The sequence below is a fragment of the Lasiosphaeria miniovina genome (assembly GCF_030549165.1).
Source record: "Lasiosphaeria miniovina strain SMH2392-1A chromosome Unknown B0T26scaffold_6, whole genome shotgun sequence".
Lineage (NCBI taxonomy): Eukaryota > Fungi > Ascomycota > Sordariomycetes > Sordariales > Lasiosphaeriaceae > Lasiosphaeria > Lasiosphaeria miniovina.
In genome coordinates, this window is record NW_026848225.1 from 3,868,205 (window position 1) to 3,893,082 (window position 24,878).

The window sequence follows — 24,878 nt, forward strand, 5'->3', positions numbered from 1 at the left end:
CGTGCGTCGGGTGTAATTATGACTTGGCTGCAGTTTTTTTCTTTTTCACGGTTCTAATATGTTTCTTCTTGTCACTGAGTTGATTAGTCTAAACCAGCCTATTTAGCCAGAGCTTCAGTCCTTGCCATATCAGCATAGAGCATAGGCTAGAGCATAGGCTTCTGGCTTCATGAGTCTTAATAAGATCCCATTCATACAAAGACTTCACCACAAGTTCAGTCTTATTGATCTATACAAAGCTCGACGCCCCTCCCTTCCAAGCTGGCCAAGTAGAAAACGCCAAAAAAAAAGACATGATGCCAGGGATTCACTGGTTGTCACCGGGTGGCCTTAGTCTGGCCAAGGAGCGGAGCCTCATGGTGGTGGGTTTATTACCCCCTAGTCTGTGTGAGAAGGGGTGATGTGATTAATCGTAGAAGGACAAAGAGGCTTAAAAGCCCAATGTGTAATTACAGGAACAAAGCCGTTGCTGACCTCTCTTCTGAACCCATGATTAGGCCAAAAGTTTGAATTGATCTGCCCCACCAATCACCGCAAATGAAGTCTGGTAATTATCCCACTCGATAACGTCGATGATGCCGGGGTCTAAAAAATGAAGCATTTCCTACCCGGCCTCATGCAGCCGTTGCTGATATTCGAACCCCCAAATCAGGATCCGAATTACTCTGCTCCACCAATTGCCACCAACAAAGTCTGGTATCCCAGGCGACAATGACGATGATACTGGAGTCCAAAAAAGAAGCATTTCCCCCTCTAGCATGCTCATGCTTGCTGGGGCAGAAGTCGGAACTTGTATTTTTCAAGCATCTTCTGCTTTAGGCGTGTGTGCTTCGCAGCAGCCGTCCAACCAGTGCTGAAATCTGTAATCTTTCCTGTGGCCCCGAGCGTGGGGATTGCCGCAAGGCTCCGTGACACGTGAGAAGCGACACTTGGTGGCCGCGCACCCCTTATATTTGAAAATGGTCAGTATGCACATGGCTCTTGTCGTTGGTTCGCAACAAGGCGAATATGTGTAGATTGTGTTTTGCTGAGGTGTTCTGTTGCAAGCTGGCTTTGTCGAGCGTAGAAGTGGATGCTGCTGTAGACTGTGTTGATAAGGTTGTTCTGCTGCAAGCTGACTTTGTCGAGTGTGGAAGTAGATGTTGCTGTAGACTATCGCTGCAACTTCAAGAAGACCATGTCTGCCTTTATATACCTGGCCCAAAGGCTCTACCCTGACGTTTCTTATCTTGATTCAAAGGGATAATTAGCTCTCGACAGTTGGAGTTTCCCCCGTAAACCCGACCCTGGTGCCAAGGCGGCGACTGTGACACGGTTTGTTTGTTCTCTGGAAGATAATTTGTTTGCTATCAGGACCATGACCGTCAGTGTCACGGAACTCATGTTTCAAATTTGAGCTGGAGGTCAAATTTTGTCGGTCAACCTGCAGATAAGAAGATAATACCGAACCAAGATCACCTAACCAGTTTAGCCAGAGCATTGAGGCTGGTGTGAATTTGCCATGGCCTTTGAGATGAAAAAAGGGGGGCGCCGGGGAGGTGCAAACACGAAATCCCCATGCCTAAGGGGCCATCATTCAACGCATCACGCAACTAGTCAACAAACGTTTCAAGACCAATCGCGCGCTGTCGGCCGGTGCACTGTTGTCAAGAGAGTAGACGCCACTGAGTCTGAACACTACCAAAGGTAGAGGGAAAAATAGGTTATTTTCTAATGGAATAATGGACTCAAGTCCGTGTAACCAATGACCAGCCTCTATCCAATCTTTTGCAAAATAAGTAAAAAGTAAAAACAAGAAAAGCTCAAAAAACTGTACCGATTATTCTTTGCCTCTTATCTTCTTGATTTGGTATTATTCCGAGTTCTCCAAAGTCCGAGTCTGAGTCCTATTCCCCCATGCTCAGGATATGGAAATGCCCAAAAACCCCAACCCCGCCATCATATCCGGTCCAGGTTCAGCCCGAGCTGCTCGGTCGGACTCGCCATGCCGTTCCTACGCACGTCTCTTGACCTCGGTGGCATCGGCTCCGGCTGCTGGTAGTACTGGTCTATTGCGGGCGTGGCCAGGTTCTTGCGGAAATCTCGCGACCGGCTGGGCCGCAGCTCGTGTTGTTGCTGGTCGTCAGCAACAGCGGTGGCGATGGGCGTCAGGTTCCTCCTCGTGTCGGCACGCGAGTGGCTCGACCCGGGCCGGACCTCGCTCTGCTGCAGCGGTGTGATGTCATCCACGGGGCTGGCGATGTTCCTCCGTAGGTCGCCCCGCGACTGGCTGGGCCGCACCTCGCGCTGCTCGTCTTCACTCGGCGTCGTCGGAGTCGGCAACTCGCCCCGCCTGAAGTCTCGAGAGCGGCTCTTTTTGGGGACTGGTGGGGGCGGCGGCGTCTCGGAGCCGCCCGTCTGCGGACTCCCCAGTGGGCTGCTGGTGTTGGTCGGGAACATGCTGTAGATGGGCGGCTTTGTGAGCGGTCGCGATAGAGGCGTAGTGCTGCGGCCCCGCGACTGACTGCCCCGGCTCTGGCTCCGCGCATGGGCTGCGGTGCCGCCTGCGTCGATCGTTGCGATGTGGTCCAGGTCTTCGGGCTCGCTGATAGCCACGCCGATGATCGACTTGTCGAGATAGCGAGGTTCGGGAGGGGATTGATCCCTCGAGTAGACTTGCACCAGTGTGTTGTCTTCGGGTGACCGCCCACCCAAGTCTCTGAGATGCCTAGCTCTACTACGCTCCCGTAGTTTCTCTGTGGTGGAGCATGTGAATTAGCGATGAAAGACGACCCGAGGCATGGAAATAAACTTACCGCTGAGTATTTGGAGAAAAGTGAAGATGATGAGCGTGATCAACAGCACTGGAACCAGCTGCCCGAAGGTTGACGGGTCGTTCTCAGGATTCCGGCCGTGTTCCAAGTCCATCCTAAAACAAGGTGGTTAATATTGGGATTACAAACCACACGGAAATAGCATGGCAGATCCGGGCCAGGGGATAAAAGTACATACCATCCAGACTTGTCGACCCAGTTGCGGAGTTCGAGCACATACCGCGCCGACGTGACGACGGTCCAAGAGGCAATACCAATCCCGCCGACCAGGTAGGCGCCAAAGAGCCAGTAAAGGGGTCTCCTGGCTCGGAAGAGGGCAGCGCACGACCGCTTCATCCAGTTTACCGTTCTCCGTCGCCCACCGTCGTGGCCCGTGCCGCGGCGGATGAGGCGGCCGAGGTTGATGAAGACGGCAAGGGCATAGAAGATGAACATGACCAGGTACTGGGTCCAGCCGGGGATGCGGCCGCCGAAGAAGGAGCTGCTCGACGTAAACGACTGGCTAAAGGATTTAGCAAAGCCCGAGTCACCGGTCTGGAAGCAGGCGGCCGGTAGCAGCAGGGGGCTGTATTGTTCCTTCAGGTCGGGGACCCGGGTGGGAAAGCCAAGCGACCCGGAGCCCTGGTTGGAGAGGAGGATGCCCGTGACGAGATAGACGAGCGTCGTCACGATAACCCTCAGGCCGCCAACCCAGGGGTGCTCCCAGTAGTGCCTGGACACCGTGACCGCCATCAAATGTGTGGCACATGTGACGAGCAGCATGTTAGCGACAACATTGTAGTGGTATGCCGAGATGTCGCACCCCTTGACATAGCGCAGGGTTATGGCGTAAGCCCCGCCCGTGAAGATCTGTTGATCGGAGCAAGTTAAGATCAGTGTCTCGAGGAGGCCGGCCACGCTGAGCTGCCATTTCTTGGACTCTTTTTGCCTGGAGCCGAGTCAGCGCCTCTATTTCTGCGGCATGGTACTCGCAGTCGGTCATGACCAAGGAATGATACAGGACATACTCTTCCTCAAGCTTTCTTGTCCACTGGAAGATGTTCTTTGAGAACCACCATACTGTACTGGCGACCGACAGAAGCAACGAGAGGAGGGTGACGGCGAGGAAGGCACCAAGGACCTGTGGCAGCTTGTTAACTACTGTTTATTGCCAGTGCTGCATAAGGCGCAGCCTTGAAGCCCAAGAGCAATACGTACACCAATGCCAGCAATGTCGGGATCAGACTCAAAATCCCCGGGAGCGTTGCCACCCAGGAACAGAGCATTGGCCTGGTCCTGCGGGGACAGCACAACCGTGCAGTTGGGCGTGATGCCGTAGTAGGCACTGCAGGTTGAGCTGGAAATGTATGCGCCCATGTCTGTAATCCGAAGAGCTCGCTAGCTCGAGGCCGGCGACGGGCGACCGGGCCTGGCTGGCCAAGCACGACGGCCTCTCTCGCAACTCCTCCGTTCCGAGCGGGTACCTCTTCCTTCCTAGTAGGAGGGGAGGAGGAGGCGCGAAAGGCGGCGACTGGAGACAGGGAGTCAAGTCGGTGTCGGGGGTCCAGTCTGGCGGTGGGTGAATCGACGCGAGTTAGGATGGAAACAAAGTTGCCAACAGCAACAGCGCCGCCAGTTTGAAGCGTTTCTCGTCCGACCTTGTCGAAGCACATTCACGGCTCGTCGCGGCGGCCATGGTGGCGGGGCGAGGCCTGTCTATAATATGGGCGGCGTGCGGGAACGCCCCAGTCAGAATCTGGCAGGCACAGCTCTGTGCCCATGCACTCTGTTAATTAGGATCTAGGTCCTGGCTGCTGTCGGGTGCTTGCTTGAAGCTTAAACTTGATGGCAGCTGGGGTCAGCAGCAACCAAGACGGCCCCCAGTCGGGCCCCAGTCGGGCAGCCAGTCAATCGGAAGTGCAGCCCAAAAACGGGCGCGTTGCAGTTCCTCAAAGGTAGGTGCGGGTGTCGAGTCCAGCACGGAATTGTGCCATCAGCGTGGTGCTGCGTGGGTGGGTAGCAAACGACAGCAATTGGCTTCGCGGTGCGCCATCTCCGCCGCGGCTGGGTGCTTGCTGAGAACGGGCCTGCTGAATGGCCTTGATGCCTGTGGCACAGCACCACAGCACTCTACTCAGCAGGTCCCGTTTCAAATTTAGGATGCTGTCGCCGCGAGCCTGCTGCAAGCCAGATCCCAAGGCAGCAGGTTTGGGATCCCAACCTGTCAGGCAGGAGCGAATCAGCGACCCGGAGTTTGCCAGCCCTCGAGCCAACTGCCCCGCCAGGGGTGCAGGTGCAGAACATCAAACAGCCCGACGGCAAAGCATCCGCAAAAGGAAGCTTTTTCATCGGCCTTCTAATCGGAAACCTAACTTTGGGGGCTACAAAGCCTCTCCTCGCTCAGAGATAAAATGCACTCTCCCACGAGCACGCGATCGCCAGAGTTATTATTTTGTCCTGCAGCGTTCATTACGATGTCGCAAAGGCCCGACTTCCCTTCCTCTCACGGGTTTATCCAACACTGAGCTCACAGCCGACATGTGGTGGGCGGATAACCCCACACTCCACCTACGGTTCAGGTCGAAAGGTAGCCAACCTACAACTCCCTCTCCAGGGCGCTGCGATGCTGTTGTCGCACAACATGTCGTCTCACATGTCGTCGTCCCAAAATACACGCCTTCAGGCCGTAGGGTCCGAGTCTGCTCGACCGTGTCCCAGTCGCCCCAAGCTTGGAACCGTTGTTATGGCTCTTTTGGCGGAGCCTCGCCTGGTACACGCAGAGATCTAGCTTGTGGCGCGATCCATCAGATTCACAGCGTCAAGGCGCGACCTATTGCAGAGGTGGTGGAGCGAAACCCGCCGAGAAGCCTCACAAGAGCAGAGTTTGCTCCGTAGTTTCCAACAGCAACAAAGCATCCATCTCCTTGTGGTGTAGTTGGATATCACGTTCGGCTGTAAATGAACATTTGTATACCGAAAGGTCAGCGGCTCGATTCCGCTCGAGGAGGAACTTCTTTTTGCCATGTTGCTGCGCTATCCCATTTTTTTTCCTGGGACAGGCCGGCTGCGATCGATCGGTCGGGTGCTGCCCCCACGGTTGCTGAAGACGGGAGCGATCGTCAATTCCGTCTTTTTTTAGAGCCTGCCACTGCAGCACACCAACAACCGCACCACACCCACCACACTCAGCCGGGACCCAACTGTGCCGCCGTTGTGCCACACCCTCCGCCCCCCCCTCGAGGCCCAGCAGGCTCGCGCCCCCGCAACCCCGCTCCGGGTTGTACCGCTGGGGATCGCTGGGACCCGCGAGAGCCCGGACCTGAACTGCCCCATTCCCGAACAGAAGCAGACGAAGAAAGTTGATGGTTTAGCAATTCTCATTGCAACTTTTTCACATTGCAAGATTGAGTCCGGGAGCCAAAGGGTGTGGCCTCCTCTGAAACTGAAACTGCCTGGAAAGTCCGCCGGGTGCCAAGAAAACCCAGCAATTGATGTTATGCTCTCCAGGGTTGTCTGCTTCAGAAGTGCAGCACCAACCAACAGTCGCCGTCTCAAACAGTCCAGGGCAAAAAGCAAAGTCAGCGAGTCTAAGAGAGAGTGACTAACTAACCCAACTAGCAAGTTCCACAAACAAATGCAGATCCAGGCCAGAATTTAGTTCAGCAAAAAGCAAAAAAGGCACAAATATAAAACGTTTGCTGTGGGATTGGGACCAGTGAGGATCGAACTCACGACCTCAGGATAACTCTGATGTTTAACCAGATCATATGTGGGTAATATGAGACCTGCGCGCTAACCAGCTGCGCCATGGTCCCTTTCTTATCTGATTGGACAAACGGCCTGCAAATGGCCCATTTATTTGGTGCTGGTGAGGGTTGTTGGCTGGGTGTCTGGGTCCTCTAGGAGGATCGAGAGTGGGTCCGTCTGTGTCAGCGGGTTTATTCCGCGGACTGAGTGTTGAAGCCTACACTGGTGAGGCCGTTGCAAAAACGAACAAAATGTTTCTCAGTTGATGAGAGACAGATTTGAAGCGTAATCGAGTTTACCAAAGCTGAAATGGCACGGTGTTTTTGAACCCCTCGCTATTAAGGCAGGGCGCTAGCGCGAGTTGCTCCCTAACCTGGATCAACATTTCGGCAGCCCTCTGAAGGGCACCAAAATAGCCCCCCTGAGCCCCTGAATCTGTCCCAGTCGCGGATATCTTACATTGGCTTCTGCCACAGCATACAATTAATCTCCTCTCAAATTGTCGATGAATAAAAAACGGATATATCCCAAACGATATGTTTCGACTAGAGTGTTGGAATGACCTAGTCATTCGTGCTAGCCACTATAGTAACCGCTGCGAAAGGGAGGCGTGGCTGTGTTGCTCGTATTCTTCCACGTCTACCAAAAGGATCACGGGCTACGGGGACACGAAGGCGCTCAGTCAAGGTGCCCGCGGTCACGTGTTGCGCAAACGTGTTGGGCGGGTGTGGCCCGTGCGCTGACCTGATCTCCCCACTGTTCTGCCTGTTAGACCAATCACAGCCCTGTATTCGCATAAGCTTGATTAACCCTGATTGAGCCGCATAACCCTGATTGATCGGTAATTCCTGCATAGAGAAAGCAAACACAACCCTCCCTGAAAATCAACCCATAAATGGATTGTGTTCATGCGATAACGTTCATGATATGCGAGTTAGCCATGATAAGCGAGTTGGCCACCTTAACGAGATTTGGTGGGGCACAAGCAAAAAGATGTTAGTAAATTGTTAGTGATCTTATCAATTTCTTATCGCATTTGGCTGCGCACGCTACCCGGTCTCGTTAAGGTAGCTAACTTGCTTATCATGGCTAACTCGCTTATCAAATACGTTAAACCAACAATTATCATTACACCCCATTTTCCTCTCTCTCCCGCCTACATTTATATAAATAGTCGACAGATTGCGCGCTCCCCTAAATGCCCCGATGTATATACGCACCTTATGCAACGCGACCTGAAAATGCGAAAAGAAAATACCAACATCAATATGGATAGCTCAACCACCAGGTGTTTAAACCTCACTGCAACACCCGTTCCGAGAAATCCATCCCCTATGTAAAGAAGAAAGATAAAAGTTCCGGCAGTGCAGTTTTCCCGCCAGCCGCTCATGCTGTTGATACAGAAAAATAACACAGAGAAACACAATAGTCCGGGGTAATTCCAGGCTAATTGAAGATCTCGAAATATTGGCGTTAGGCCGTCCAGCTGCTCATATGTGCGGCACCGTAGAAGGATGGTGTGTGCTGCTTCCTTAGCAGCCGCTGCTTGAACGACTGCGGGGAGAAGGCGCCGCCGCCGCCGCCTGGGCTAAAGACTTTGCCGTCCGCGTCGCCGTCCGTCAGGGTTGCTGCGCGGAACCCGATGCCGCCGGTTTTGATGCGCAGGTTGGTTTGGCGTCTGAGGGAGAACGTTGATGCTGGTTCTTTCGTCTTTTGGCTCGCATTTGCTGTTGGTGGTGGCGGTGGTGAGGATGCCTGAAGGACCTGGGTGTGGCCACGAGGCTTGCGGCCGTCAGCCTTATCCTCGGCAGCATAAGACAGGATCATCTCGCGGCAGCGGCACGACTCCATCTCGCACACGTCGCACGGGATGCCGATGCCCGAGTCGCGGGAGTCGCGGCCGTTGGCGTAGTCGTCGGCGCTGCAGTCCATCACGTCGTTGTTGTCGCTGTCGAAGGCCGTGTTTGACGACGATGACATGGTGCCTGGGGAGCTCGTTGCTCCTGATGCTGCCGCTAATCGTAATGGTGGAGACTGGCTGCCGCCGCGGAGCATGCCGGAGAGCGACGGCAGTCGGCGGGCAGTTTTGGTAGGGTGGGTAGGTTGGTCGTCTCGCGGTCCCCGTCTGCTCTGCCTTCTGGCAGCGTCTGACTTGTCACTCGGCGTTCTCCTGTGCCCGCCAGAGCTCACAGTGGTTTGCAAGAGCGTGCTTTGCCGTGACCTGCGAGACTGCCGCTTCAGGATGCCCTCTTGTTGTGTAGAGTTTGGCCGCGTCCTGGTCGCGGCCGACTGCTCACTTCTTGTTGAGTCTACATTATTGAGACATTTCCTCGTGACGTTTGCTTGGTGCGTCTCAAACACAAACTCCAGCTGCCCCGCCAAGAAGTGGCAGAAGTCATCTTCGATGCTGTTTGGGAGCAAGAGCCTCAGTTTCTCCTGCAATTCTGATTTGAGCGATTCTTGGTCGTTGGCCATCTCTTGCTCGAACTCGACGAGTTCGGTGACTGGAAGGAAGTCTATGCAGCTAGAGTTAGCAACCAATTCCCCAAGTCGAGCCGCTGAGCTGGTTCGTTGTCGCTCACCGGAGTTGGGGATCTCTTCGCTCCCAGGAAAGATGGCGCGCCATAGCTTATCCCATGTCCATCCCGCAAACTCGTCCTTCTCACGAGCCAACACCTGATAGACGCCATCGGTGACTCCATCTTCCGGGTCATCGCTCCCTGGTGCAGACCGCAGTTCGCACATGTACTCTCGGGGCTGCATTATGTGGCTGTCAAGTGAGGCCTCGCTCTCAAAATCCGACCTGCATCGCCGACACCGAAACACCCTGCGGCGCCGATGGTGTGCGATTATGTGGTGTCTAGGCACGGCCTGTTAGTCGAGGGCCTAACCGAAGGGCAATCTCAATGGGTGCCTACCTCAAGCCAGATATTGAGTGAAACGGGGTCCTGGCACAGCTTTCATGATCACGGACGTTGAACCGGACCGGGTTCCGCTTCCTAAACGGACATTGATACTGCACTCTCTCCCCCGCCGCCGGAGCCTCGGCCATCTCCTTTCCATGACCAGGGTTGGATAAGTCGCCATCTCCCGATGACCGCCCGCGCCAAGGGTCTCGGTCATGGCTAATCCGTCGGGCGTGTCTCGTGCGGGTTGCCGTCCGAGCATGGCGGCCATTCACGAGCGTGTCCTCGGATGAGGTGCCCTCGATGGAGTCGTTGATCTCGTCTAGGCACGCAGTTACGGCATTCCATATCCTCAAGGCTTTGGTCGAGCTGTCCGGGTCGGTGCTGTACCGGTCTCTCACAATCGAGTGGCAGATCTCCGAGACCAGGCCGTCATCGGGATTCTGGGCAACTCCAAGCGCCATCCGGTCGGGCTTCTGGACGTCATTTGCGGCCATGGACAGACGACCCTGGCTGTCGGCCATGCTCTCGGCGACATCCCTCCTCATGGATGCAAGACGAGACGAATAGCTCTCGCGCTGCTGAGACCGACTGCTCCACCGATTCGAGGAAGAGGTTGTGATACTGGCCGTTTGACGGTGCATTGACGGTGGCTTGGGCACGAGCACGCTGGATAGCCGTTGCTCTCGGCCAGGTGGTGACGAAGCTGTGCTCGATGGCCGGCTCGAGCGAGATGTACTGGCCGGTCTGGAGTCCCAAGCCCGGACTAGGTCTCTTGGCTGCAGAGGAGGCTGCCTGGCTTGCGAGTGGCCCCGCCTGTGTTCCATCTTCTTGGGGTCGGCCGAGGCATCGAGGTCCATGGGTGGTGATTTTGCCCGGCTGTTGAGAGTTCGAGGCGGTGTCCTCAAGTTCACCATCATTTGCTGCAAAGGCTGTGACTCGGACATGTTCACGTTCACGTTCACGCTGATGGTGGATGCTGGAAAGCTCATGGGCGATACGCGGGTTTAGCTCGTCCAAGAAATCGAGTTCGGGGCTAGCGAGAGAAGCAAAGCCATGGGGGCGGGGATTTCCGCGTTCCAGTGCTGTTGGTCGTCATCGAAGGGCCCCTTGGGTGGTGTCGTTACTCTTCTGTGGGTGGCGTGTCTGTGGCCAAGCCAGGGAGGCGCGGTGTCTTCGCCGCTGGAACAATGACTGCAATGCCTGGAAGCTGCAACAAACAGGCCACTTGTGCCGCCAAAAGACCGAGCTTTCCGGGTTTCCAGGGCGGGTCTAGCTTCGCCTGCAACACCAACCTTCAACTTGTTTCCCAACGATCGGCTCTGCGCCGTGGGCGGCAGAAAAGGGAAGAAAATTATCGCAAACAGATGCACGCAGCACGCATTGGGGAGATCTGGAATAAACATATGGTGGCTAGCGCAGAAACAAAAATAAAAACACGTGGAAGCCTCTTCGATTTGGTGCCGACTAAGGCGGTCCAGTGCCAACGGCGGCCAGTGAGCTGCTCGCGGTTTCCACTGGAGCCTACCCTTGCCCTCCCCGAAGCTTCCCAGCTGAGGTGCCCTGGCCCGTGGCCGATTCGTCGCCGGAATTGCCCCAGCGAGACCAGCACCCCGCTCCCGCCTCCAATTGGCCGACGCCTGATTTCCGCGGCCAGCCCATCAGTGCGTGCGGCGCCTGCTCTGCGCGCTGATTCGGTTGGTGTCGCGTGGGGCAAATCAACAAAGTGCAGACCAATTTGCCCGCCGACGACCTGTTGTCACAAGTGATTCGCCCTTGGACGTGTTTTGTGGCCGGCCAAATTGAGGCTTGGGAGAAAAACACCCGACTGTTCCGAGCAGCAGGCGACGGTGGGTGGGCGCGGAAGGAAGCCACCGAAGAAATCCAGGTGACGTCAGCAGATGCCAGGCTCGGTCCCAGCTGTTGGTTTCGTTGGAGCCGGGGCCTGTGTCAGGTCCGCGCCCCACTGTCGGAGCAATGGATGCCTCAACCAACCTAACTACCCGAGCAAGTGGTCCTCGGTCCGCATTTCAGGTCCGTGTCCGGCTGCCTATGTTTTGAGCAAGTGCAATGCCCTCCGCTGAGCTCAAAATTGCAGTGTATCATGCGACAACGCCCAACAGCAACCCACCTATATGTACTGCTGCCTAGAAACCCTCCCACTTCTGCTACGGCGACGAAATTCATCGGGGTTTGCGCCTCTCTGACGGAAGCGAGCAAGCAAACGGAGACGGAACCAGCGCCAAATCCCGTGCCCGACCCGACAAAGCCGGAATCTCACCAGCCAAATCTCCGCAACCGCGCCGCTCTTTGCTGACGGTTCTCACTTGCGCTGGCTGGATAACGACGCTGCAAGGTGCCCGAGTCAAAGGTCTCACTAGGCGGCGGATAGCTGGTCAACCGGCATCACAAGTCAGCGCTTTCTTAGAATTCCGCTGACACAATTAGTATAGGCATGCTCATAACTCTGGGGTGTGGAAAAATATCGGTCAAATAATTAAGTGATCTCAAGATTAATTAATTACACTTCATCTCAACTACTTTGACAAGGGAGCACTCATCAATTTGATCTGCACTTGGTTTCGGAACAAGTCCCAGACCTATTGCTCTTCCTTTACTGTCAACTGGTGGTTGAAGCATGGCCTTGCAGCCCAGTCTTATATAAACACAGACCCAAGTCTGTCTAAGTTTTTCTGAGGACAGACTTTTTGGGTAACAGAACGTGGCCCAGAGTACCGTTGGTCGGAAAACGAGAAGCCGTGGTATAGGGGTGATATATAATTATGCCTGCCTTACCTACAACCCAATCACTCAGTGTTTATTAGCGGGTGATTTCCCAAGATTCGAAAGGCCCCAATACGTTACGGCTCGCCCTATAGGTTTTCCGCTGATGGGTGTCTAAGCTCTGGGAATCCCTATTTTGAAATCCCAGAGGCTAATGTCTTCCTCAGAAACACTCAGGTGAGCATTAAACCGTCCCAGACTCCGTACCACATTTTCAATTTTTAACCCCTCATCCTGTGCCCTGGGCTAAAACTTTTATCTTGTGTGGCGGTGGTAAGGTTCCGGTATGACGCTATCGGAGCAGTGCCGTTCAATTGTTTGACTTCTTGCTGTACCGCGGCAGATGCCCGTATTAACCTTTAATGTGTAAGTCGTGAGAGATATATTAAGCCAATCCAGCTGTGGAAGCCCCTCCTTAAGCGAGCCTTATTGAAGCAGACGGAATAATATATAACCCTCATCCTGTACTAATTACACTTTGAGTCTCGATATCTCTCCTGTTACGGGAGCTACGGCAGGTTTTATTTGAGCGGAATGAATTGGGAATCTCGAACGCGACGATATTCGCCTTCATATGGTTGCGCCATCTTCGAAATTCGCAAGTGGATATCAATTATACGGCAGCACGCCCACGGATGGGCAATAGCCCATTGTGACAATAAGTATGCTCCGTTTGCGATACGAGACTGTTCGAATCTGCTCCCTTCTCGTCCTACCTGAATCGAGCTTAATTGTCATTTTATTAGACCTTTCTAAAGGGCGTCTGGCGGACTTTCTGGAGGCACCACTTACTGTGTTACCCGCCACGAAAATAAACCAACCTGGCGCACCTGCCCCCAGCGATGAATTTGTGCGGCGTGAAGCTCTGCTGAGCTACTAAAGACTTTCCTCATATATTACCAGGATGTACTAATTAATAAACGAAAGATAAAAGCGCGGGATGGATATGCTTGCGTGTTCTGCGGAACGGGCGACCACGCAGCGGCACACATTTCTCCCCTTGCAACGAGCTGCGCCGAGAAGTTTCGGGCGATTTCCGGACTACTCACATGCTTTTGGGGGGCCGAGAAGACGTTGGCCTGGCGCAGATAGTTTGAGGACGCGGGAATCACGCAGTCGACCAAGAACGGAATTTCCATGAACCACCAGGTCCGTTTCTGGTTCGACAATGCGCGATTCGCTCTCAAGCCTCTTCGCCAGACCCGAGATGGGATCGTCGTACAGTGGCACTGGCTCAAAAGAGCTATTCTGAAGCCAAAGGTTCTGATTCGGGCTGATTTACTCCAAGCTGGAATAACAAACCAGGGCTGGGGCGAGTGTTTGGCACATCGGCCTAGCGGTGTCCCTATCCAGACGGGACAGACGTTTACTCTCCGGGCGGATGATCCTGAGGACTTACCAAGCTGGGACCTATTGGAAATGCAATGTAACCTATTGTGTGTCGCTGCCATCTGTGGGGCTGCAGATGTTACGTACGACTACTATGACTTGGACAACGAAGATTGCTACTGGGATCGCGGACCCATCCCATCGGACTCCAGCACGGTCGAAGAATTGCGTATCTATACCCTTCGTCTCGTTGACCAATTGAGCATAAATGTCGACGACGCTGCAACTTCGGCCTTAAGAGTCGACTTCAAAGCGAAGCTGGACGAGAACCTAATCCCGGCAGTCTCTCCCAGAGAGGTACTTTTCTGGTGTCTTCTGAATACCAAGTCCTTCGGAGATGACTTGCAAGCGGCAACAACCAATTCCGGTAGCGTCATGAGAATAATGACTGAGTTTTACTTAGACCATACTATAGCGAGTTACGTCGCTAATTATTATTCTAGGGTCTCTATCCGACAAACTTATCCCATCCCCACTCACCATCAAATACCCGATAGTCATCCACGACTCGACATAGGGGAGCGCTCACCGAGAAATAGATGAGTGCGATGCGCAGATCTTCAACTTCTGCTCCGGCTTTTCAGAGAAGCTCTCGGACCCACACCATGTCCAAACCACTGCCGGGGCTACCCTTGAGAGACTTAGATCCTGGCCCGAGTTTTGGTCGGTTAGGAGAGATGCACGCGCAAGAAACTTGGGGAAGGCTGTGGAAACTTGGCAGAAGTTTGCAGGACGCTCAGTACAGTAGAGAAGAAGCTGCTTGTCTCCCAATCGGTGGGCAACAAGGAGCAGAAACTTGCTACGGTTAGAAAGCAGATCCTTGACCGACAAAATCTCTCACAGAACGACGCCACCAAATTGACACAACTCCGCGAGGGCTGCCAAACCCACATTGGTCAAGCCTATAGAAAGACTCGTCGCGGCATTGCACCAACCCCTTGCTGCTATTTTTGCAAGGCCACAATTGGGTACCCAGTCGTCACCGCCAAACAAGAAGCGATCTTCGCCTAGCAAGACATGGAGACAGAAGGGAAAGAGAAGGGGAACCCTAAGGCTGAGCACTAGACCATCTGTGACACGATTTACACTGCTCAGGTGTGTAGCCTAGGTTACAATCTAATCCCTGAATGTTCGTTAGCGAGGGACTTTCCAAGATTTGAAAGGCCTTAATACGTTACGGCTCGACCTATAGGTTTTCCGCCAATGGGTGTAGAAGCTATTGGAATCCCTGTTTTGGAATCCTAGCGGCCTATATCTTCCCCAAAAAACACTTAATAGGTACCTTTAATATTGAAGGGGTTTTCTAGCCGGTGCATTTGATAGGCTATAACACATACTCTGCCCAAGTACCACGTTCACAAACATTCCGGGATTGGATTGTGGGCAAGGTAGGTAGGTGCCTAAGGTAGGCAGGTAGCTAGCTAAATGAGTAACCTCGACCCCAGAAACAGTCCTCGGCTCCTGACCAAGTCAACCAACTGAGCATCCATATCACAGAGGAAAAACACAATATTGCCCTGCTCAAAACACCGATATCACAAGTCAACCAACCGATGGTGCAACGACCATCCCAAGCTCCTCGCGTTCAAGCCAGCTTGACAACCTTGATGGTGACAGTCCCCGAGGCGCCCGACTCGAGGTTCTAGCTGGTGGCCTACACCACGTAATCGCCACTGACGTCGGAGACGGTGAAGGTGTTGGTCTTCTTGCCCCAGGGGCAGTCCAGTAGATGTGGCAGACCTTGGTGTCGCCTTCGTAGATGTCGTAGTCGCCCTCAGTGCCGCTGCTCGCATCGGAGCGGCCGCACGAGGCTATGTCGATCTTGCCCGACGGCCCCGCAACCTGCTTGGAAACATCGGCCGCGGAAAGCTCGTGGTCCTTGTTGTCCCACTGGTAGAACTTGCCCTGCGGCAGTGGAGAAAAAGGGGCGGCGCGTTAGTGACGGGTCATTTGTTGCTGCGCATGGAGATGATTCATGGCTTAGTTACTACTTGCCATTTGGTGCCGAGATTCTTGACCCTCAGACTGCCAGACTTGGACACGTTGTTGATGATCATATAGATCCACTAGGCGTAAGCCATGGTGACGGCGGTGGTGGACGAGTGAGAGAATCGAGGTAATTAGTTGATGAAGCGGAGGTTGTGTGAATGCTCCGGCGTTGATGCTCAGGTGTGAATGCTCCGGTTGATGCTCAGGTGTGAATGCTCAGATGTGCCCGTGTGGTTTGGTTTGCGAAGAAATGACAGTCCGAGGGGCATCCGCCTGCCATGTCTTTATAGTTATGAATCCGCGTCGATGCTATTTGTTGTCCAAGAGCCCGGCGTAACAAATCCGGATATCCAACCCTCGCTGCGCAAGAGATACGAAATGCGGCAATCTGAAAGGGCCCATCCGAAGTTGGTTGTTCTGCGCCACCGGAATCCGAATTCAGAATGTAGCGTGCTGCAAAGATGCTCGTTGTGGCTCCAGGGTTGCAATATTCCTTTACCTGTATTGACCAGGCTGGACATGAAAGGCTAGATCTAATCCCATAATGTGCAGTAACGTGACAGAAGGCTTGTCAAAGTGGCTAGCTGAGGAGTAACCTGCATGTTCTGGACACCCCCGAGTTAACGGAGCATCGGCTGAGTTTGGTGAATCGCCGTGACCTGAGTTTGGTGAGTTGCCGAGAGCTAACTGAGTTGATGGCGTCGACACACATCGCACATGATTGGCGATCCAACGGTTGACCGGCTCGTCGATGTAACGGTAGAGGACTTCCAATTGATGTTTTGTATGGTACATACAATATTAGTGGTGCTCGCTGGCGCCGGTGTGGAAGTCTATCGGCGCCTCGACTCCCAAGACGCCACCGACAATCATCCATGGCTTCAAGCAATATTCCAGAAAGTGGTATAATCCAATCCCTGAATGTTTTTTTAGCGTGGTACTTTCTAAAAACCAAATGGCATTGGTATCTTACGACTCGCCGTAAAAAGCTTGTCGCTGAGGGAGGTAATAGCTATTTAAATGCCTATTTTGAAATTCTAGAGGCCCATTCCTTCTCTAGCAAAACCTATTAAAGACCTTTCCTAGCCGGTGCATTTTTTATTTACTTTTACTTCTTGAGTACCACGCCAACAACCCTTCAGGGATTGGACTGCACACTTCCGCTATGTGCCACGGGCTGTGATGGGGCCGTGGCTGGCTGTGCTGGCCACCAACATCTATCTTCAACCTGGCTCTCACTGCCCACTTGCACCTTTTAGCTAGCCTTGAACAGGGTCTTGCCAAAGTTTAATGACACAAAGCAAAACCTGGCTCTCGCAATGAGGGAATTCTATGAGGTTCCAGACCCCCATGGGGAAAGACGTGCATGGTAGTGTGGGTGGAATCAAAGGAGGGCACCACAGCGGAAGGAAGGTCAGCAGTCTGCTGCCAGTGGGACTGGGATTATGGCATGATTATGCAGCTGGCGAATACGGCGTGCGGGTTGAGCACCGATTCATTGGAAGGGCGCCACGAGGAAGACCAAGCCATTCTCGGCGGACTGCTGCCAAGTCCCACGGTACTGGCAAACCCTTCGCGGTTCTCACGGTACTAGCAAACCCTTCGCGGTTCTCACGGTACTAGCAAACCCTTCGCTGTTCAGCTCCGTGAAGAAGATACGGTGAAAGCACAGAGTGGAGCCCCTGGGGTTAAGCGCCAGACCACTGTCCCTTTAATATCTCCAGCCTTGCGAGGCGGTAGAGCTCGCCTGCCAGACCACGCCCCCTCTGTAGTCCTCACCCCACCTATTTCACATGGTCTTAAGCACTAAATGCCCGCTCGGACTTGTGGCCGCCGAGTCAGGGCCTCGAACGCCGCACCACAGTAGCAAGGCCGGACGGCTGGCCCGGCGGCCTTTGCTGCTGGCCGCCGGGCCGCCGCTCTCCACACCCTAATTAAGTTGCTGACCCAGAAAAAGGACGAGTCTGGCATTAGTTACACAAGCGGGCCCGGCCTGCCCCCGGCCGGTTCCTTGTTTAAACTTGGCGTCCCAGGGTTCCGACTGTGGAACAGTAGTCTAGAAGGGCTGAACACCGGCCGGTGCGGCCCCCTCGACCCCCTGGAGCTGTTCGGCCGACCGGACCAGGTCGGTTTGGCCCACGGCCGGATAAGCCTGGTAAGGTCCGAGAAAGTTAGTTTCTGGCGTGAACGCTGTGCCATGCTCGCTGTCGCACCGCGCAATTCATCCCTGCACGTGGCTGCAATGGTAATTGGCGCGTGCAGCAAAAGAATATACTAGAAACGCAGAGCACTAGTTGAGGCCAGCTGGATTCAATTATGCTGAAATGGAGCTTGAAATTTTGATACTTGCTTGCACTTGGATATCAATTAATTGCGGTGTTTGCAGCCGCTTTCGCATTCCTGTCAGGGGTTCATGTTTGCGCCCCACTTCTCCCCCCCCCCCTTCCCCCGAATGATACCTTGCCTGAGATGAACATTGGCTCTGTCGCCCAATTGCGCCCCTGCCATTTCCAACATCTTTTATGCCAACTAATAAGCGACAAGATAAACTTGAATGACATGTGCTGTTTTACATATGTTTTAGATCTTGCTTATTTCTGCTACGTGCCCAGGACGCTCGTGACGATCAAGACATCAAAGTATATGGCATACAGCCCCAAGTGAGTAAGTGTCAACATCCGTGTCTTGTAACTGCCTATGCAGCATGCCGCTGGCGTCTATTATTTCTATCTCCCAAGGTATAACCCCATATCCCATGCAAATATATCTTCCTTCTTTGTATTCATTTATTGCCTCCGCCCCGTCCTTTACTTCGTCGCGACAAGCGCAGCCATTGCCGCGGCGCCGCCCACCTGCACGATGTTCGGCAAGCCGGGGGTGTTCTGCGGGATCCTCGAGTTGAAGCCGATGATGTTGCGGACGCGCTCAAAGGTGGCAGGCAGGATCGACAGCTTGGCCGTGGCCACGTTCCAGTTGACACCCTCGCTGCAGGGCGGCGTGGTGAGCGAGCCCGAGTACCTGATGGGTTGTAAGCATGTGGTTTGAGAAGGGGACAATGGGCGCCCCGAATAAGAGGGGAACGCTGCACTCACCCTTGGAAAGCCCCAGACTTCAGGATGTCGACCACCTCAGTTAGGACCAATGGCGGCGTCTTGGTCTTTGTGCCGGGAACTTTGATCTGATCGGCGACGCTGAAGATGGTCTCGAGGAGGGTGGTGGGGCCCCGGGCTGGGGCTGCTTGCCTGCGTTGTTGGAACCTACGGCGGCGAGCTGGTCCTTCTCCTACCGCCACCACTACTCCCGGTGGTACTACTTCCGCCCCTGGTGCCCCCGCAACTACTTCCCGAGCTGGTGCTGCTGCTGCTGGTGCAGCGACGGCTGCTGGTGCGGCTGCGGCTCCCTCCTTGGCGATCTCGATGTAAACTCCAATAACGGCAATTTCCTTGGTGGCTGACTGCCAGACCATATGCATCTCCACTGCACCGGTGTTAGCATAGCAACCCCAGTGATACCCCAAGGTGGGAGGTCAAGAAGTAGACGTACTGGCTTGGCTCGTGCCATTGTCGAGGTGCTCGCTCGGGAGATGGAAGTGGAATTGCTCGAGCTCAAACTCCTTGCCGGCAAAGGCGAGCTTGCCACCCTTGGCGATGACCTCGACTGTGGAGCCGAGGTTCTCGAACTCGGTGCCTTCTGGGAAGTTTGGCACCTCGATGACGAGGTCCGTGGCGGCAACGAGGTTGAAGACGCCGGCTACCATGTTGATGGGTGACTGGCGGGTGCCGGTGGCGCAAGCCGAGTTGGCGGGCACTTCAAGTGCAGCCCAGTTGAGGGGCCCCTATGAGAATGTCTCCCGGTCAGCAGACGTCTCTGTATCACGCCTCAAGCTGAGAGCCGGTGCTGCATACCTTGGCCCCGAAATACCCAAAGGTGCTGATAGGCACGGCGCCATCTTCGGCCCGAGGTTGGAGAAAAGTGCCGTATGAGCATGACCCGAGAACTCGCGTCGCAGACGCTGCGAGGAGAAGAGCTTGAAGTATGTAGCCCATGTTTGCGGAATATGAGGGCAAGGCAATATGTACAAGAAAGGGTGGGATGGAGGGATGAGAGGCACCCAATCAGGGATGGAGATGCGAAAGACAGCAGACAGACGGAAAGAAGAGCAAGCGGGTGAATGACCAGCAAACAAAACAAGAAAGAAACCGGACTGCAAGCGGTCCCAGACCGTGAAAAGAAACGAAGGAAAATACGAACTGGAAGATGTTATACGGGAACGGGAAGGAAGGGAAGAGAACGAGACGGCCGTGAGGGCCTCAGTCGTCTTTGTATCGGGCAGTGGTGCTTTCTCAAGCGGCCTCGAGATCCAAGCTAGGTTGCACCCGGGTTTGAGATGCCTGCGGCTCTGGGCTTGGCCAATGTGCAGTGCTCAAGCCTCTCTCGCAGACTGGCCCCAACGGGCTTCATCGTGGCCAGGGTTAGGGTCGCGTCGACTACTTTACCCTGTGTCCAAGAGAAATCAGAGCTTCACAAGCGTTTGGCCAAGCAGCAAGGAAATGGGCTGCAGAGCAACTTCAGTGGTTCGGATGATCCGCTCGCCAGCCGATACCGCCAAGAAAGGGGGTCGAGTTAGGAGCGGGCGCTGTAGCGGGGCCAGAGATTTGTGACAGCCAAGCATGCAGCGCCACCCCAAACCGACTTGGCCTTCACTTGGCCTTCACTTGGCCTTCTTGGCTGTCAGACGCGTCACTTCGAAATGCGGGAGTGCCAGACGCAGGAACGTGGAACTTGCAGATGCGAGCGCAAGCAAGAGCCAAGCACCTTGGTAATCCGGCTCCAAACGTGTTGGCGATTGAGAACTTGAAAGTGATTGAATGACAACTGAAGTGTCGATAATGATGAGTGAGATGAGTCAGTATTGACTGTGAAAACAAAACAAAACCTGCACTGTGGATATAAGCTTATCTTTGACACATTCATCTCATCCTCGGTGAAAACGGCGCACAGTTGCTTAGGAACCCCCCCCCCCCGAAGGAAACATTGCCAAGGCTCGGTTCGACTGCCAGGTTAGGACAATCGCCAAGATCTCCGCGACGGCTGGGGGATGGGGGCGCTTGGCAGGGGAGGCGCCGAAGCACTCAAGGGACAGTTCCAGAACAAATGATCTAGGAGAGAGGGAAAAGACACATCAACATGCCAACTCGGGGCGGACTTGCCAGTCTCGGCGATCCTGTGCCGGCATCATGTTGTCCTCCGCAGGAGACACAGCATGCGCACATCCGGCAGTGGTCGAGTGCTACCCCCTGTCCTGTGTAACCCACCGTACATAGTAGGAGCAAATGGAACCGTGGGCTGGGTGCGCAGGCACGGGTTCGGATAATCTGCCCTGAAATATCATGTGCAAGCGCGCCTTTTGCAGAGAGTGCCCCCCGTCACGCACCTTGAAACTGCAGCTATTTATTAGTAAACCCAGCGATGGCGCTCTCTCCTGCTCCATCGATGTTTCTGTCTCCGCCGACCCCGTGCAGTTGTGTCGTTTCAACGCTTCGCCGGCGCAGTCGATAGGACAGCCAAGATGCGAGGGAAGCAGCCGACTGAACCGAGCCCGCACCATTTCTTGTTGCGCTCCGCGTCATCGGGGTTGAGGCAGGCCGAGTGCAGACGATGCAGTTGGATCAGAGTGCCACACCCCGCCACTCGACGGTCAAAAATTGGGCCTCAAATGGTTCGATCCCATGAGCAGGCAGACCGCTAATTAAAGCTCCTTCCGGGACCGCCGCGGCCAGCTCGCTCGGGGCCTGAGGATTCTCGATCCTCAAAGGGCAGGCGCATGGGGGAAATGGACGTTCAGGTGGGTGAGGCGACGACGGAATGCCGTGCCGCCAGAACCCGCAATAGGCAGAGACCACATCTTGCAGCCGAGAGCCCCAGCATCCGCGACCCTTGCAAAACCCGATCGGTCCACCTGGCGGAGAAGACCAGTCTGGACCGCAACCAGAGTGGGGACGATGCACGGGCCCGCATGTTCCACAAGACCGAGCACCCACAAGACCAAGCACCCACAAGACCGAGCACCGACTCCAACAATCTTTAGCTTCTCCAAGTTCCACTTCGCCAGAGTTGAACAACCAACCGCAGCCGAAGACCCAAGAGTCCGATATCGACCTCGGTAAGCAATAGAATAGCGACCTTCCCAGGTCGCCAGGCTCAGGCTAGGCAAGCCATTGTTTGAGAGGTTTCCCTCGCCATGTGGATTGGGCCTGGGCCAATTGCCTGCCCAGTGGCCAAGTTCCAACACCGAGCGCCACGTGCCAAGTGCCAAGGGCCAAGAGTGTGCCAAGAGCCAAGAGTGTGCCAAGAGCCAAGAGTGTGCCTTCCTCTTCTTCACCTCGGTGTGAGTGCAAAATCGTGAGAAATAAAGTGTCGCTGTGCCGCACCCCCCAAACTGGTTCAACGCCTCATTCAAGAGCGTCTCAGTCAACGCCCGGTGCTGATTAATTATGAACAAGCATCTTGGGTTTAGTCTTCAGGTGGCAACTGCCAGTCCTGACAGGGAGTGCGAGCCTGTGACAATGAAGATGCCTGTCTGAGAGCAGCCAGCTTATTAGCCTGTCTGTTAACTCAGTGGGGGACACAGCTTAGGAATCTTTCAACAACGAAAAGAACAAGGCGCACGCAGCAAGTCCAACGAGGAAGATTCCCAAAGATTGCGCAGTGGTCCCGGGTTCGATAAAGGCTGGCGATCGCCTGGCGCATGACTGTGTGATGTCCCTTGGCGACACCTGCAATGAATGCGTGTGGCTTGGCCAGCCACCAGGGCTTCCCAAGCTCTTTATCTTCACATATAGTCCAGCATCCTTGGCGTGGCACCCGGCTCAGAAACAGTCTATTCTTAGTCGGTATGGTCGTGGAAAGTGTTTAGAGGCTTGTTGTTTCACGGCCGTATCAGCGGTCGAATTCTGTGGCCAATGGGGTTTAACAGGCTGTTGAACTGAGAAAATGGAGACGTGTTATCGTCACTTGGCAGTCGGTTATAGTTGCTGGTCAGCCAGGCCAATGTTGTGAGGAGGCCGCGCCAACACGTTCAGACCCAATCCACCACCGCATCACCGCAGTGGCACCCACGCGCCGGCTGCTACCTGCACCCCGCTCAGTGAAACTCGTATCAATGGTCATTCCGACGAGGAGCTTTCAGCTTAGTCCATAATGAGAACAACCAGGCTCGCAAGAGGCGGACCGCGATTTCATGAAAGTCCGAGACTGCCCAGCAAGGCTTTGACTTGGTGATGTTACGCCACTTAACAGCCAACCGCTTCGAACTGCGATGCCCGTTGCTGCCAAGCGGTAACAGAGCACCGAGTGGGCCATGCAAGCATGAGTTGCAGAATTTCTGAGTGCCGATGAACCGAAAATACCGTCTCTAGCTCGGTTGGCTTGGTCTTCCACAAGCAAGTTCGAACAAATGCGAGACCAGCGAGTCTTCCGCCTCGCCACTACTTCATTATTAGAACCCCTCAATAAGACGTCCAGGCGATGAGGGAATTCTATTTGTTGACATTCCTAGAAAGTGCAAATGCACAAATTCAGTCGTAAGTGTCCTCCTCTCTTTACACCTACCGTACAGTTACACTGAAACAGAAGTTGTCGTCGGAACATCAATTTGGCGTGGTTACACCAAGTCAGCCCGTCTCTACGGTCCGGCCAGGTGGCCGTGGCCATTTTGATGCTCGAGAAGGCTGCAACCCAGCCGCCCTTGACGTTTGCGCCGCAGCCACCGGCCCATGGCGACGTCGTTCGGAACTTCGGATGCTTGGCCATGAGGATGAAATGACTCTTTAGTATGGCACGGCAATCTGCAACCGGCGAAACGCGTGCCCCGTCCCAGCGAACAAGAATGGCCGCAACGTGCAGACGTGCTACATCAACCTGACCAGCTGCCACGGTGACTCGGGTGGACTCATTTTCAACGCTGGAAAACAGGTGGCGGGCAAACCGGTATCAGGCTACTCGGGGTCTCAGGACACCAAGATGCCACGACGTCTAATTATGTGCCCAAACTTGTCAACAGTCGGCGGCAATGCGCAAGCACGCCATTCGGCCCGAGCTGGTTATGGACCTGACTGTGACGATTCGGCGCACGTCCGGAAAGGTCGGCTGCCTCTAGCCCTCCTCCGGGCCGTGCTCAGCGCAGAGTCCATTCACACAGGAACAGCGCCGACAGCGACATAAAGCCAATCATTTCCGTTGTAGCTAGCCTAGCGTCCCACGGCGTCCGTGATTTCTAGGTCGTCTTGACCCGATGGAACCGGCATCCTCTGCTAACTTGGCGTTGCAGTAGGACCTTAACACTTCGAAAGCGGTCTGATAAGTCTCCGAGTATTTGAAGGCGTCGCACGAAGCAAGAATCCAAGCCGGAATCTTGTTTTAGCCACTATCTTAGTTCTTGCTAGAGTTATTAGGAGGCTGAAGCGGGAATGTCTTTAGTAGGTGCCCAGTCAACGTACGCCTCGGAAGTCCCACCATTTGCATGCTCCTGCAAAACGGATAGGGTCGTAGGGCCGGCGTTTCAACATCTCCCTGGTGCAGGCGCACGCCACACGGCACTGGTGTGGGTGGTTAAGGGCAACTAGGACGACGGCTAAATGCTAAGATTTTCATTTCTTAATCTTCCTCCTTGCCAATAGTCATGGGCTCGATCACTCGCTCAACGCCACCCATTATTCTCCGATGTTCGTTTTTAAAGGCAGGATCAGAACCAGACATTGAAGCGCAGCAAACGCCGGATTCACCACCGAGTTCAGAAATGGTTGTTGACATGACATGAGAAAAGCCAAGGCTCGCCACTTGCTTCGGACAGCATAAACGTGCAGACATCGTCATGCACCCGGGACCTGCCGGCCTTCCCCCAGTCTGGGGTTACAAACGACTTCCCCGGACTATTTGCGGAGAGACAAAAACAAAACGGGACCTGGGACCGAGTTCATTGGCTGCCAAAAGTAACGAGCCGTTAATTAAACGCTCAGCTCACGCTCCCACATCGCTTCGACATTTTGGTTGAAGAAAGCTTGTCCTCTAGACAGCCCCAAATTTGGACCAAATCACCCGGTCCAGTCGGGAGACGCGGCAGCTTGGGACCCATAGGTCCTTCAATCTACTCGAGCGCGAAGCCCAACTGCCGTTGGCCACCCCACACATTTATGTCGTCACGTATGGAAAGGGGGTTGACGCAGTTTATATAGGCCGTCGCAAAGCGTCGGCCCCCGGCAGCCAACCACGA

General features: G+C 54.5%; 5 protein-coding genes and 2 non-coding genes across 7 annotated transcripts; 2 read left to right on the forward strand and 5 right to left on the reverse strand.

Moving 5' to 3' along the window:
• Positions 1–1,668: 1,668 nt before the first annotated feature.
• B0T26DRAFT_432987 (uncharacterized protein) lies at positions 1,669–4,455 on the reverse strand. The gene is made up of 5 exons (XM_060434985.1): positions 4,011–4,455; positions 3,821–3,933; positions 2,992–3,741; positions 2,796–2,908; positions 1,669–2,735 (listed from the first exon to the last, which is right to left on the reverse strand). The coding sequence occupies exons 1-5, from the start codon at positions 4,167–4,169 to the stop codon at positions 1,939–1,941; spliced, it is 1,932 nt and encodes a 643-aa protein (XP_060293433.1). The 5' UTR covers positions 4,170–4,455; the 3' UTR covers positions 1,669–1,938.
• A 1,257-nt stretch (positions 4,456–5,712) lies between these two features.
• On the forward strand, positions 5,713–5,800 carry B0T26DRAFT_t202. Its single transcript has one exon. It is a non-coding gene; the product is annotated as a tRNA-Tyr (tRNA).
• Positions 5,801–6,499: 699 nt separating this feature from the next.
• On the reverse strand, positions 6,500–6,607 carry B0T26DRAFT_t207. Its single transcript has one exon. It is a non-coding gene; the product is annotated as a tRNA-Met (tRNA).
• A 1,405-nt stretch (positions 6,608–8,012) lies between these two features.
• Positions 8,013–11,107, reverse strand: B0T26DRAFT_679449 (uncharacterized protein; the record flags this gene model as incomplete). Its single annotated transcript, XM_060440359.1, has 5 exons — positions 8,013–9,043; positions 9,122–9,366; positions 9,458–10,424; positions 10,741–10,838; positions 10,974–11,107. 5 exons carry the CDS (start codon positions 11,105–11,107, stop codon positions 8,013–8,015), a joined length of 2,475 nt encoding a protein of 824 aa, XP_060293434.1.
• Positions 11,108–15,296: 4,189 nt separating this feature from the next.
• Positions 15,297–15,684, reverse strand: B0T26DRAFT_787371 (aegerolysin type hemolysin; the record flags this gene model as incomplete). The annotated part of the gene is made up of 2 exons (XM_060446790.1): positions 15,297–15,523; positions 15,610–15,684. Coding segments are annotated over 2 exons (302 nt in total), but the record flags the coding sequence as incomplete, so codon positions are not given.
• Positions 15,685–18,130: 2,446 nt separating this feature from the next.
• On the reverse strand, positions 18,131–19,836 carry B0T26DRAFT_433087 (alpha carbonic anhydrase). Its single transcript, XM_060434986.1, has 4 exons — positions 19,513–19,836; positions 19,151–19,442; positions 18,700–19,084; positions 18,131–18,625 (listed from the first exon to the last, which is right to left on the reverse strand). Exons 1-4 carry the CDS (start codon positions 19,651–19,653, stop codon positions 18,415–18,417), a joined length of 1,029 nt encoding a protein of 342 aa, XP_060293436.1. The 5' UTR covers positions 19,654–19,836; the 3' UTR covers positions 18,131–18,414.
• A 3,560-nt stretch (positions 19,837–23,396) lies between these two features.
• On the forward strand, positions 23,397–24,031 carry B0T26DRAFT_724164 (uncharacterized protein). Its single transcript, XM_060442661.1, has one exon. It carries the CDS (start codon positions 23,630–23,632, stop codon positions 23,828–23,830), a length of 201 nt encoding a protein of 66 aa, XP_060293437.1. The 5' UTR covers positions 23,397–23,629; the 3' UTR covers positions 23,831–24,031.
• The last annotated feature ends 847 nt before the right edge of the window (positions 24,032–24,878 follow it).

Excerpts from the sequence above, each read along its gene's own strand:
- B0T26DRAFT_433087 (XM_060434986.1), bottom strand. The coding sequence starts at position 19,653 with ATGGGCTACATACTTCAAGCTCTTCTCCTCGCAGCGTCTGCGACGCGA. Across the intron at positions 19,443-19,512 it reads TTGGGTATTTCGGGGCCAAG|GGGCCCCTCAACTGGGCTGC; the intron begins GTATGCAGCACC and ends ACATTCTCATAG. Across the intron at positions 19,085-19,150 it reads CAATGGCACGAGCCAAGCCA|TGGAGATGCATATGGTCTGG; the intron begins GTACGTCTACTT and ends ACACCGGTGCAG.
- B0T26DRAFT_724164 (XM_060442661.1), top strand. The coding sequence starts at position 23,630 with ATGCCACGACGTCTAATTATGTGCCCAAACTTGTCAACAGTCGGCGGC.
- B0T26DRAFT_432987 (XM_060434985.1), bottom strand. The coding sequence starts at position 4,169 with ATGGGCGCATACATTTCCAGCTCAACCTGCAGTGCCTACTACGGCATC. Across the intron at positions 2,909-2,991 it reads TGGGTCGACAAGTCTGGATG|GATGGACTTGGAACACGGCC; the intron begins GTATGTACTTTT and ends ACCTTGTTTTAG. Across the intron at positions 2,736-2,795 it reads TTTTCTCCAAATACTCAGCG|AGAAACTACGGGAGCGTAGT; the intron begins GTAAGTTTATTT and ends GCTCCACCACAG.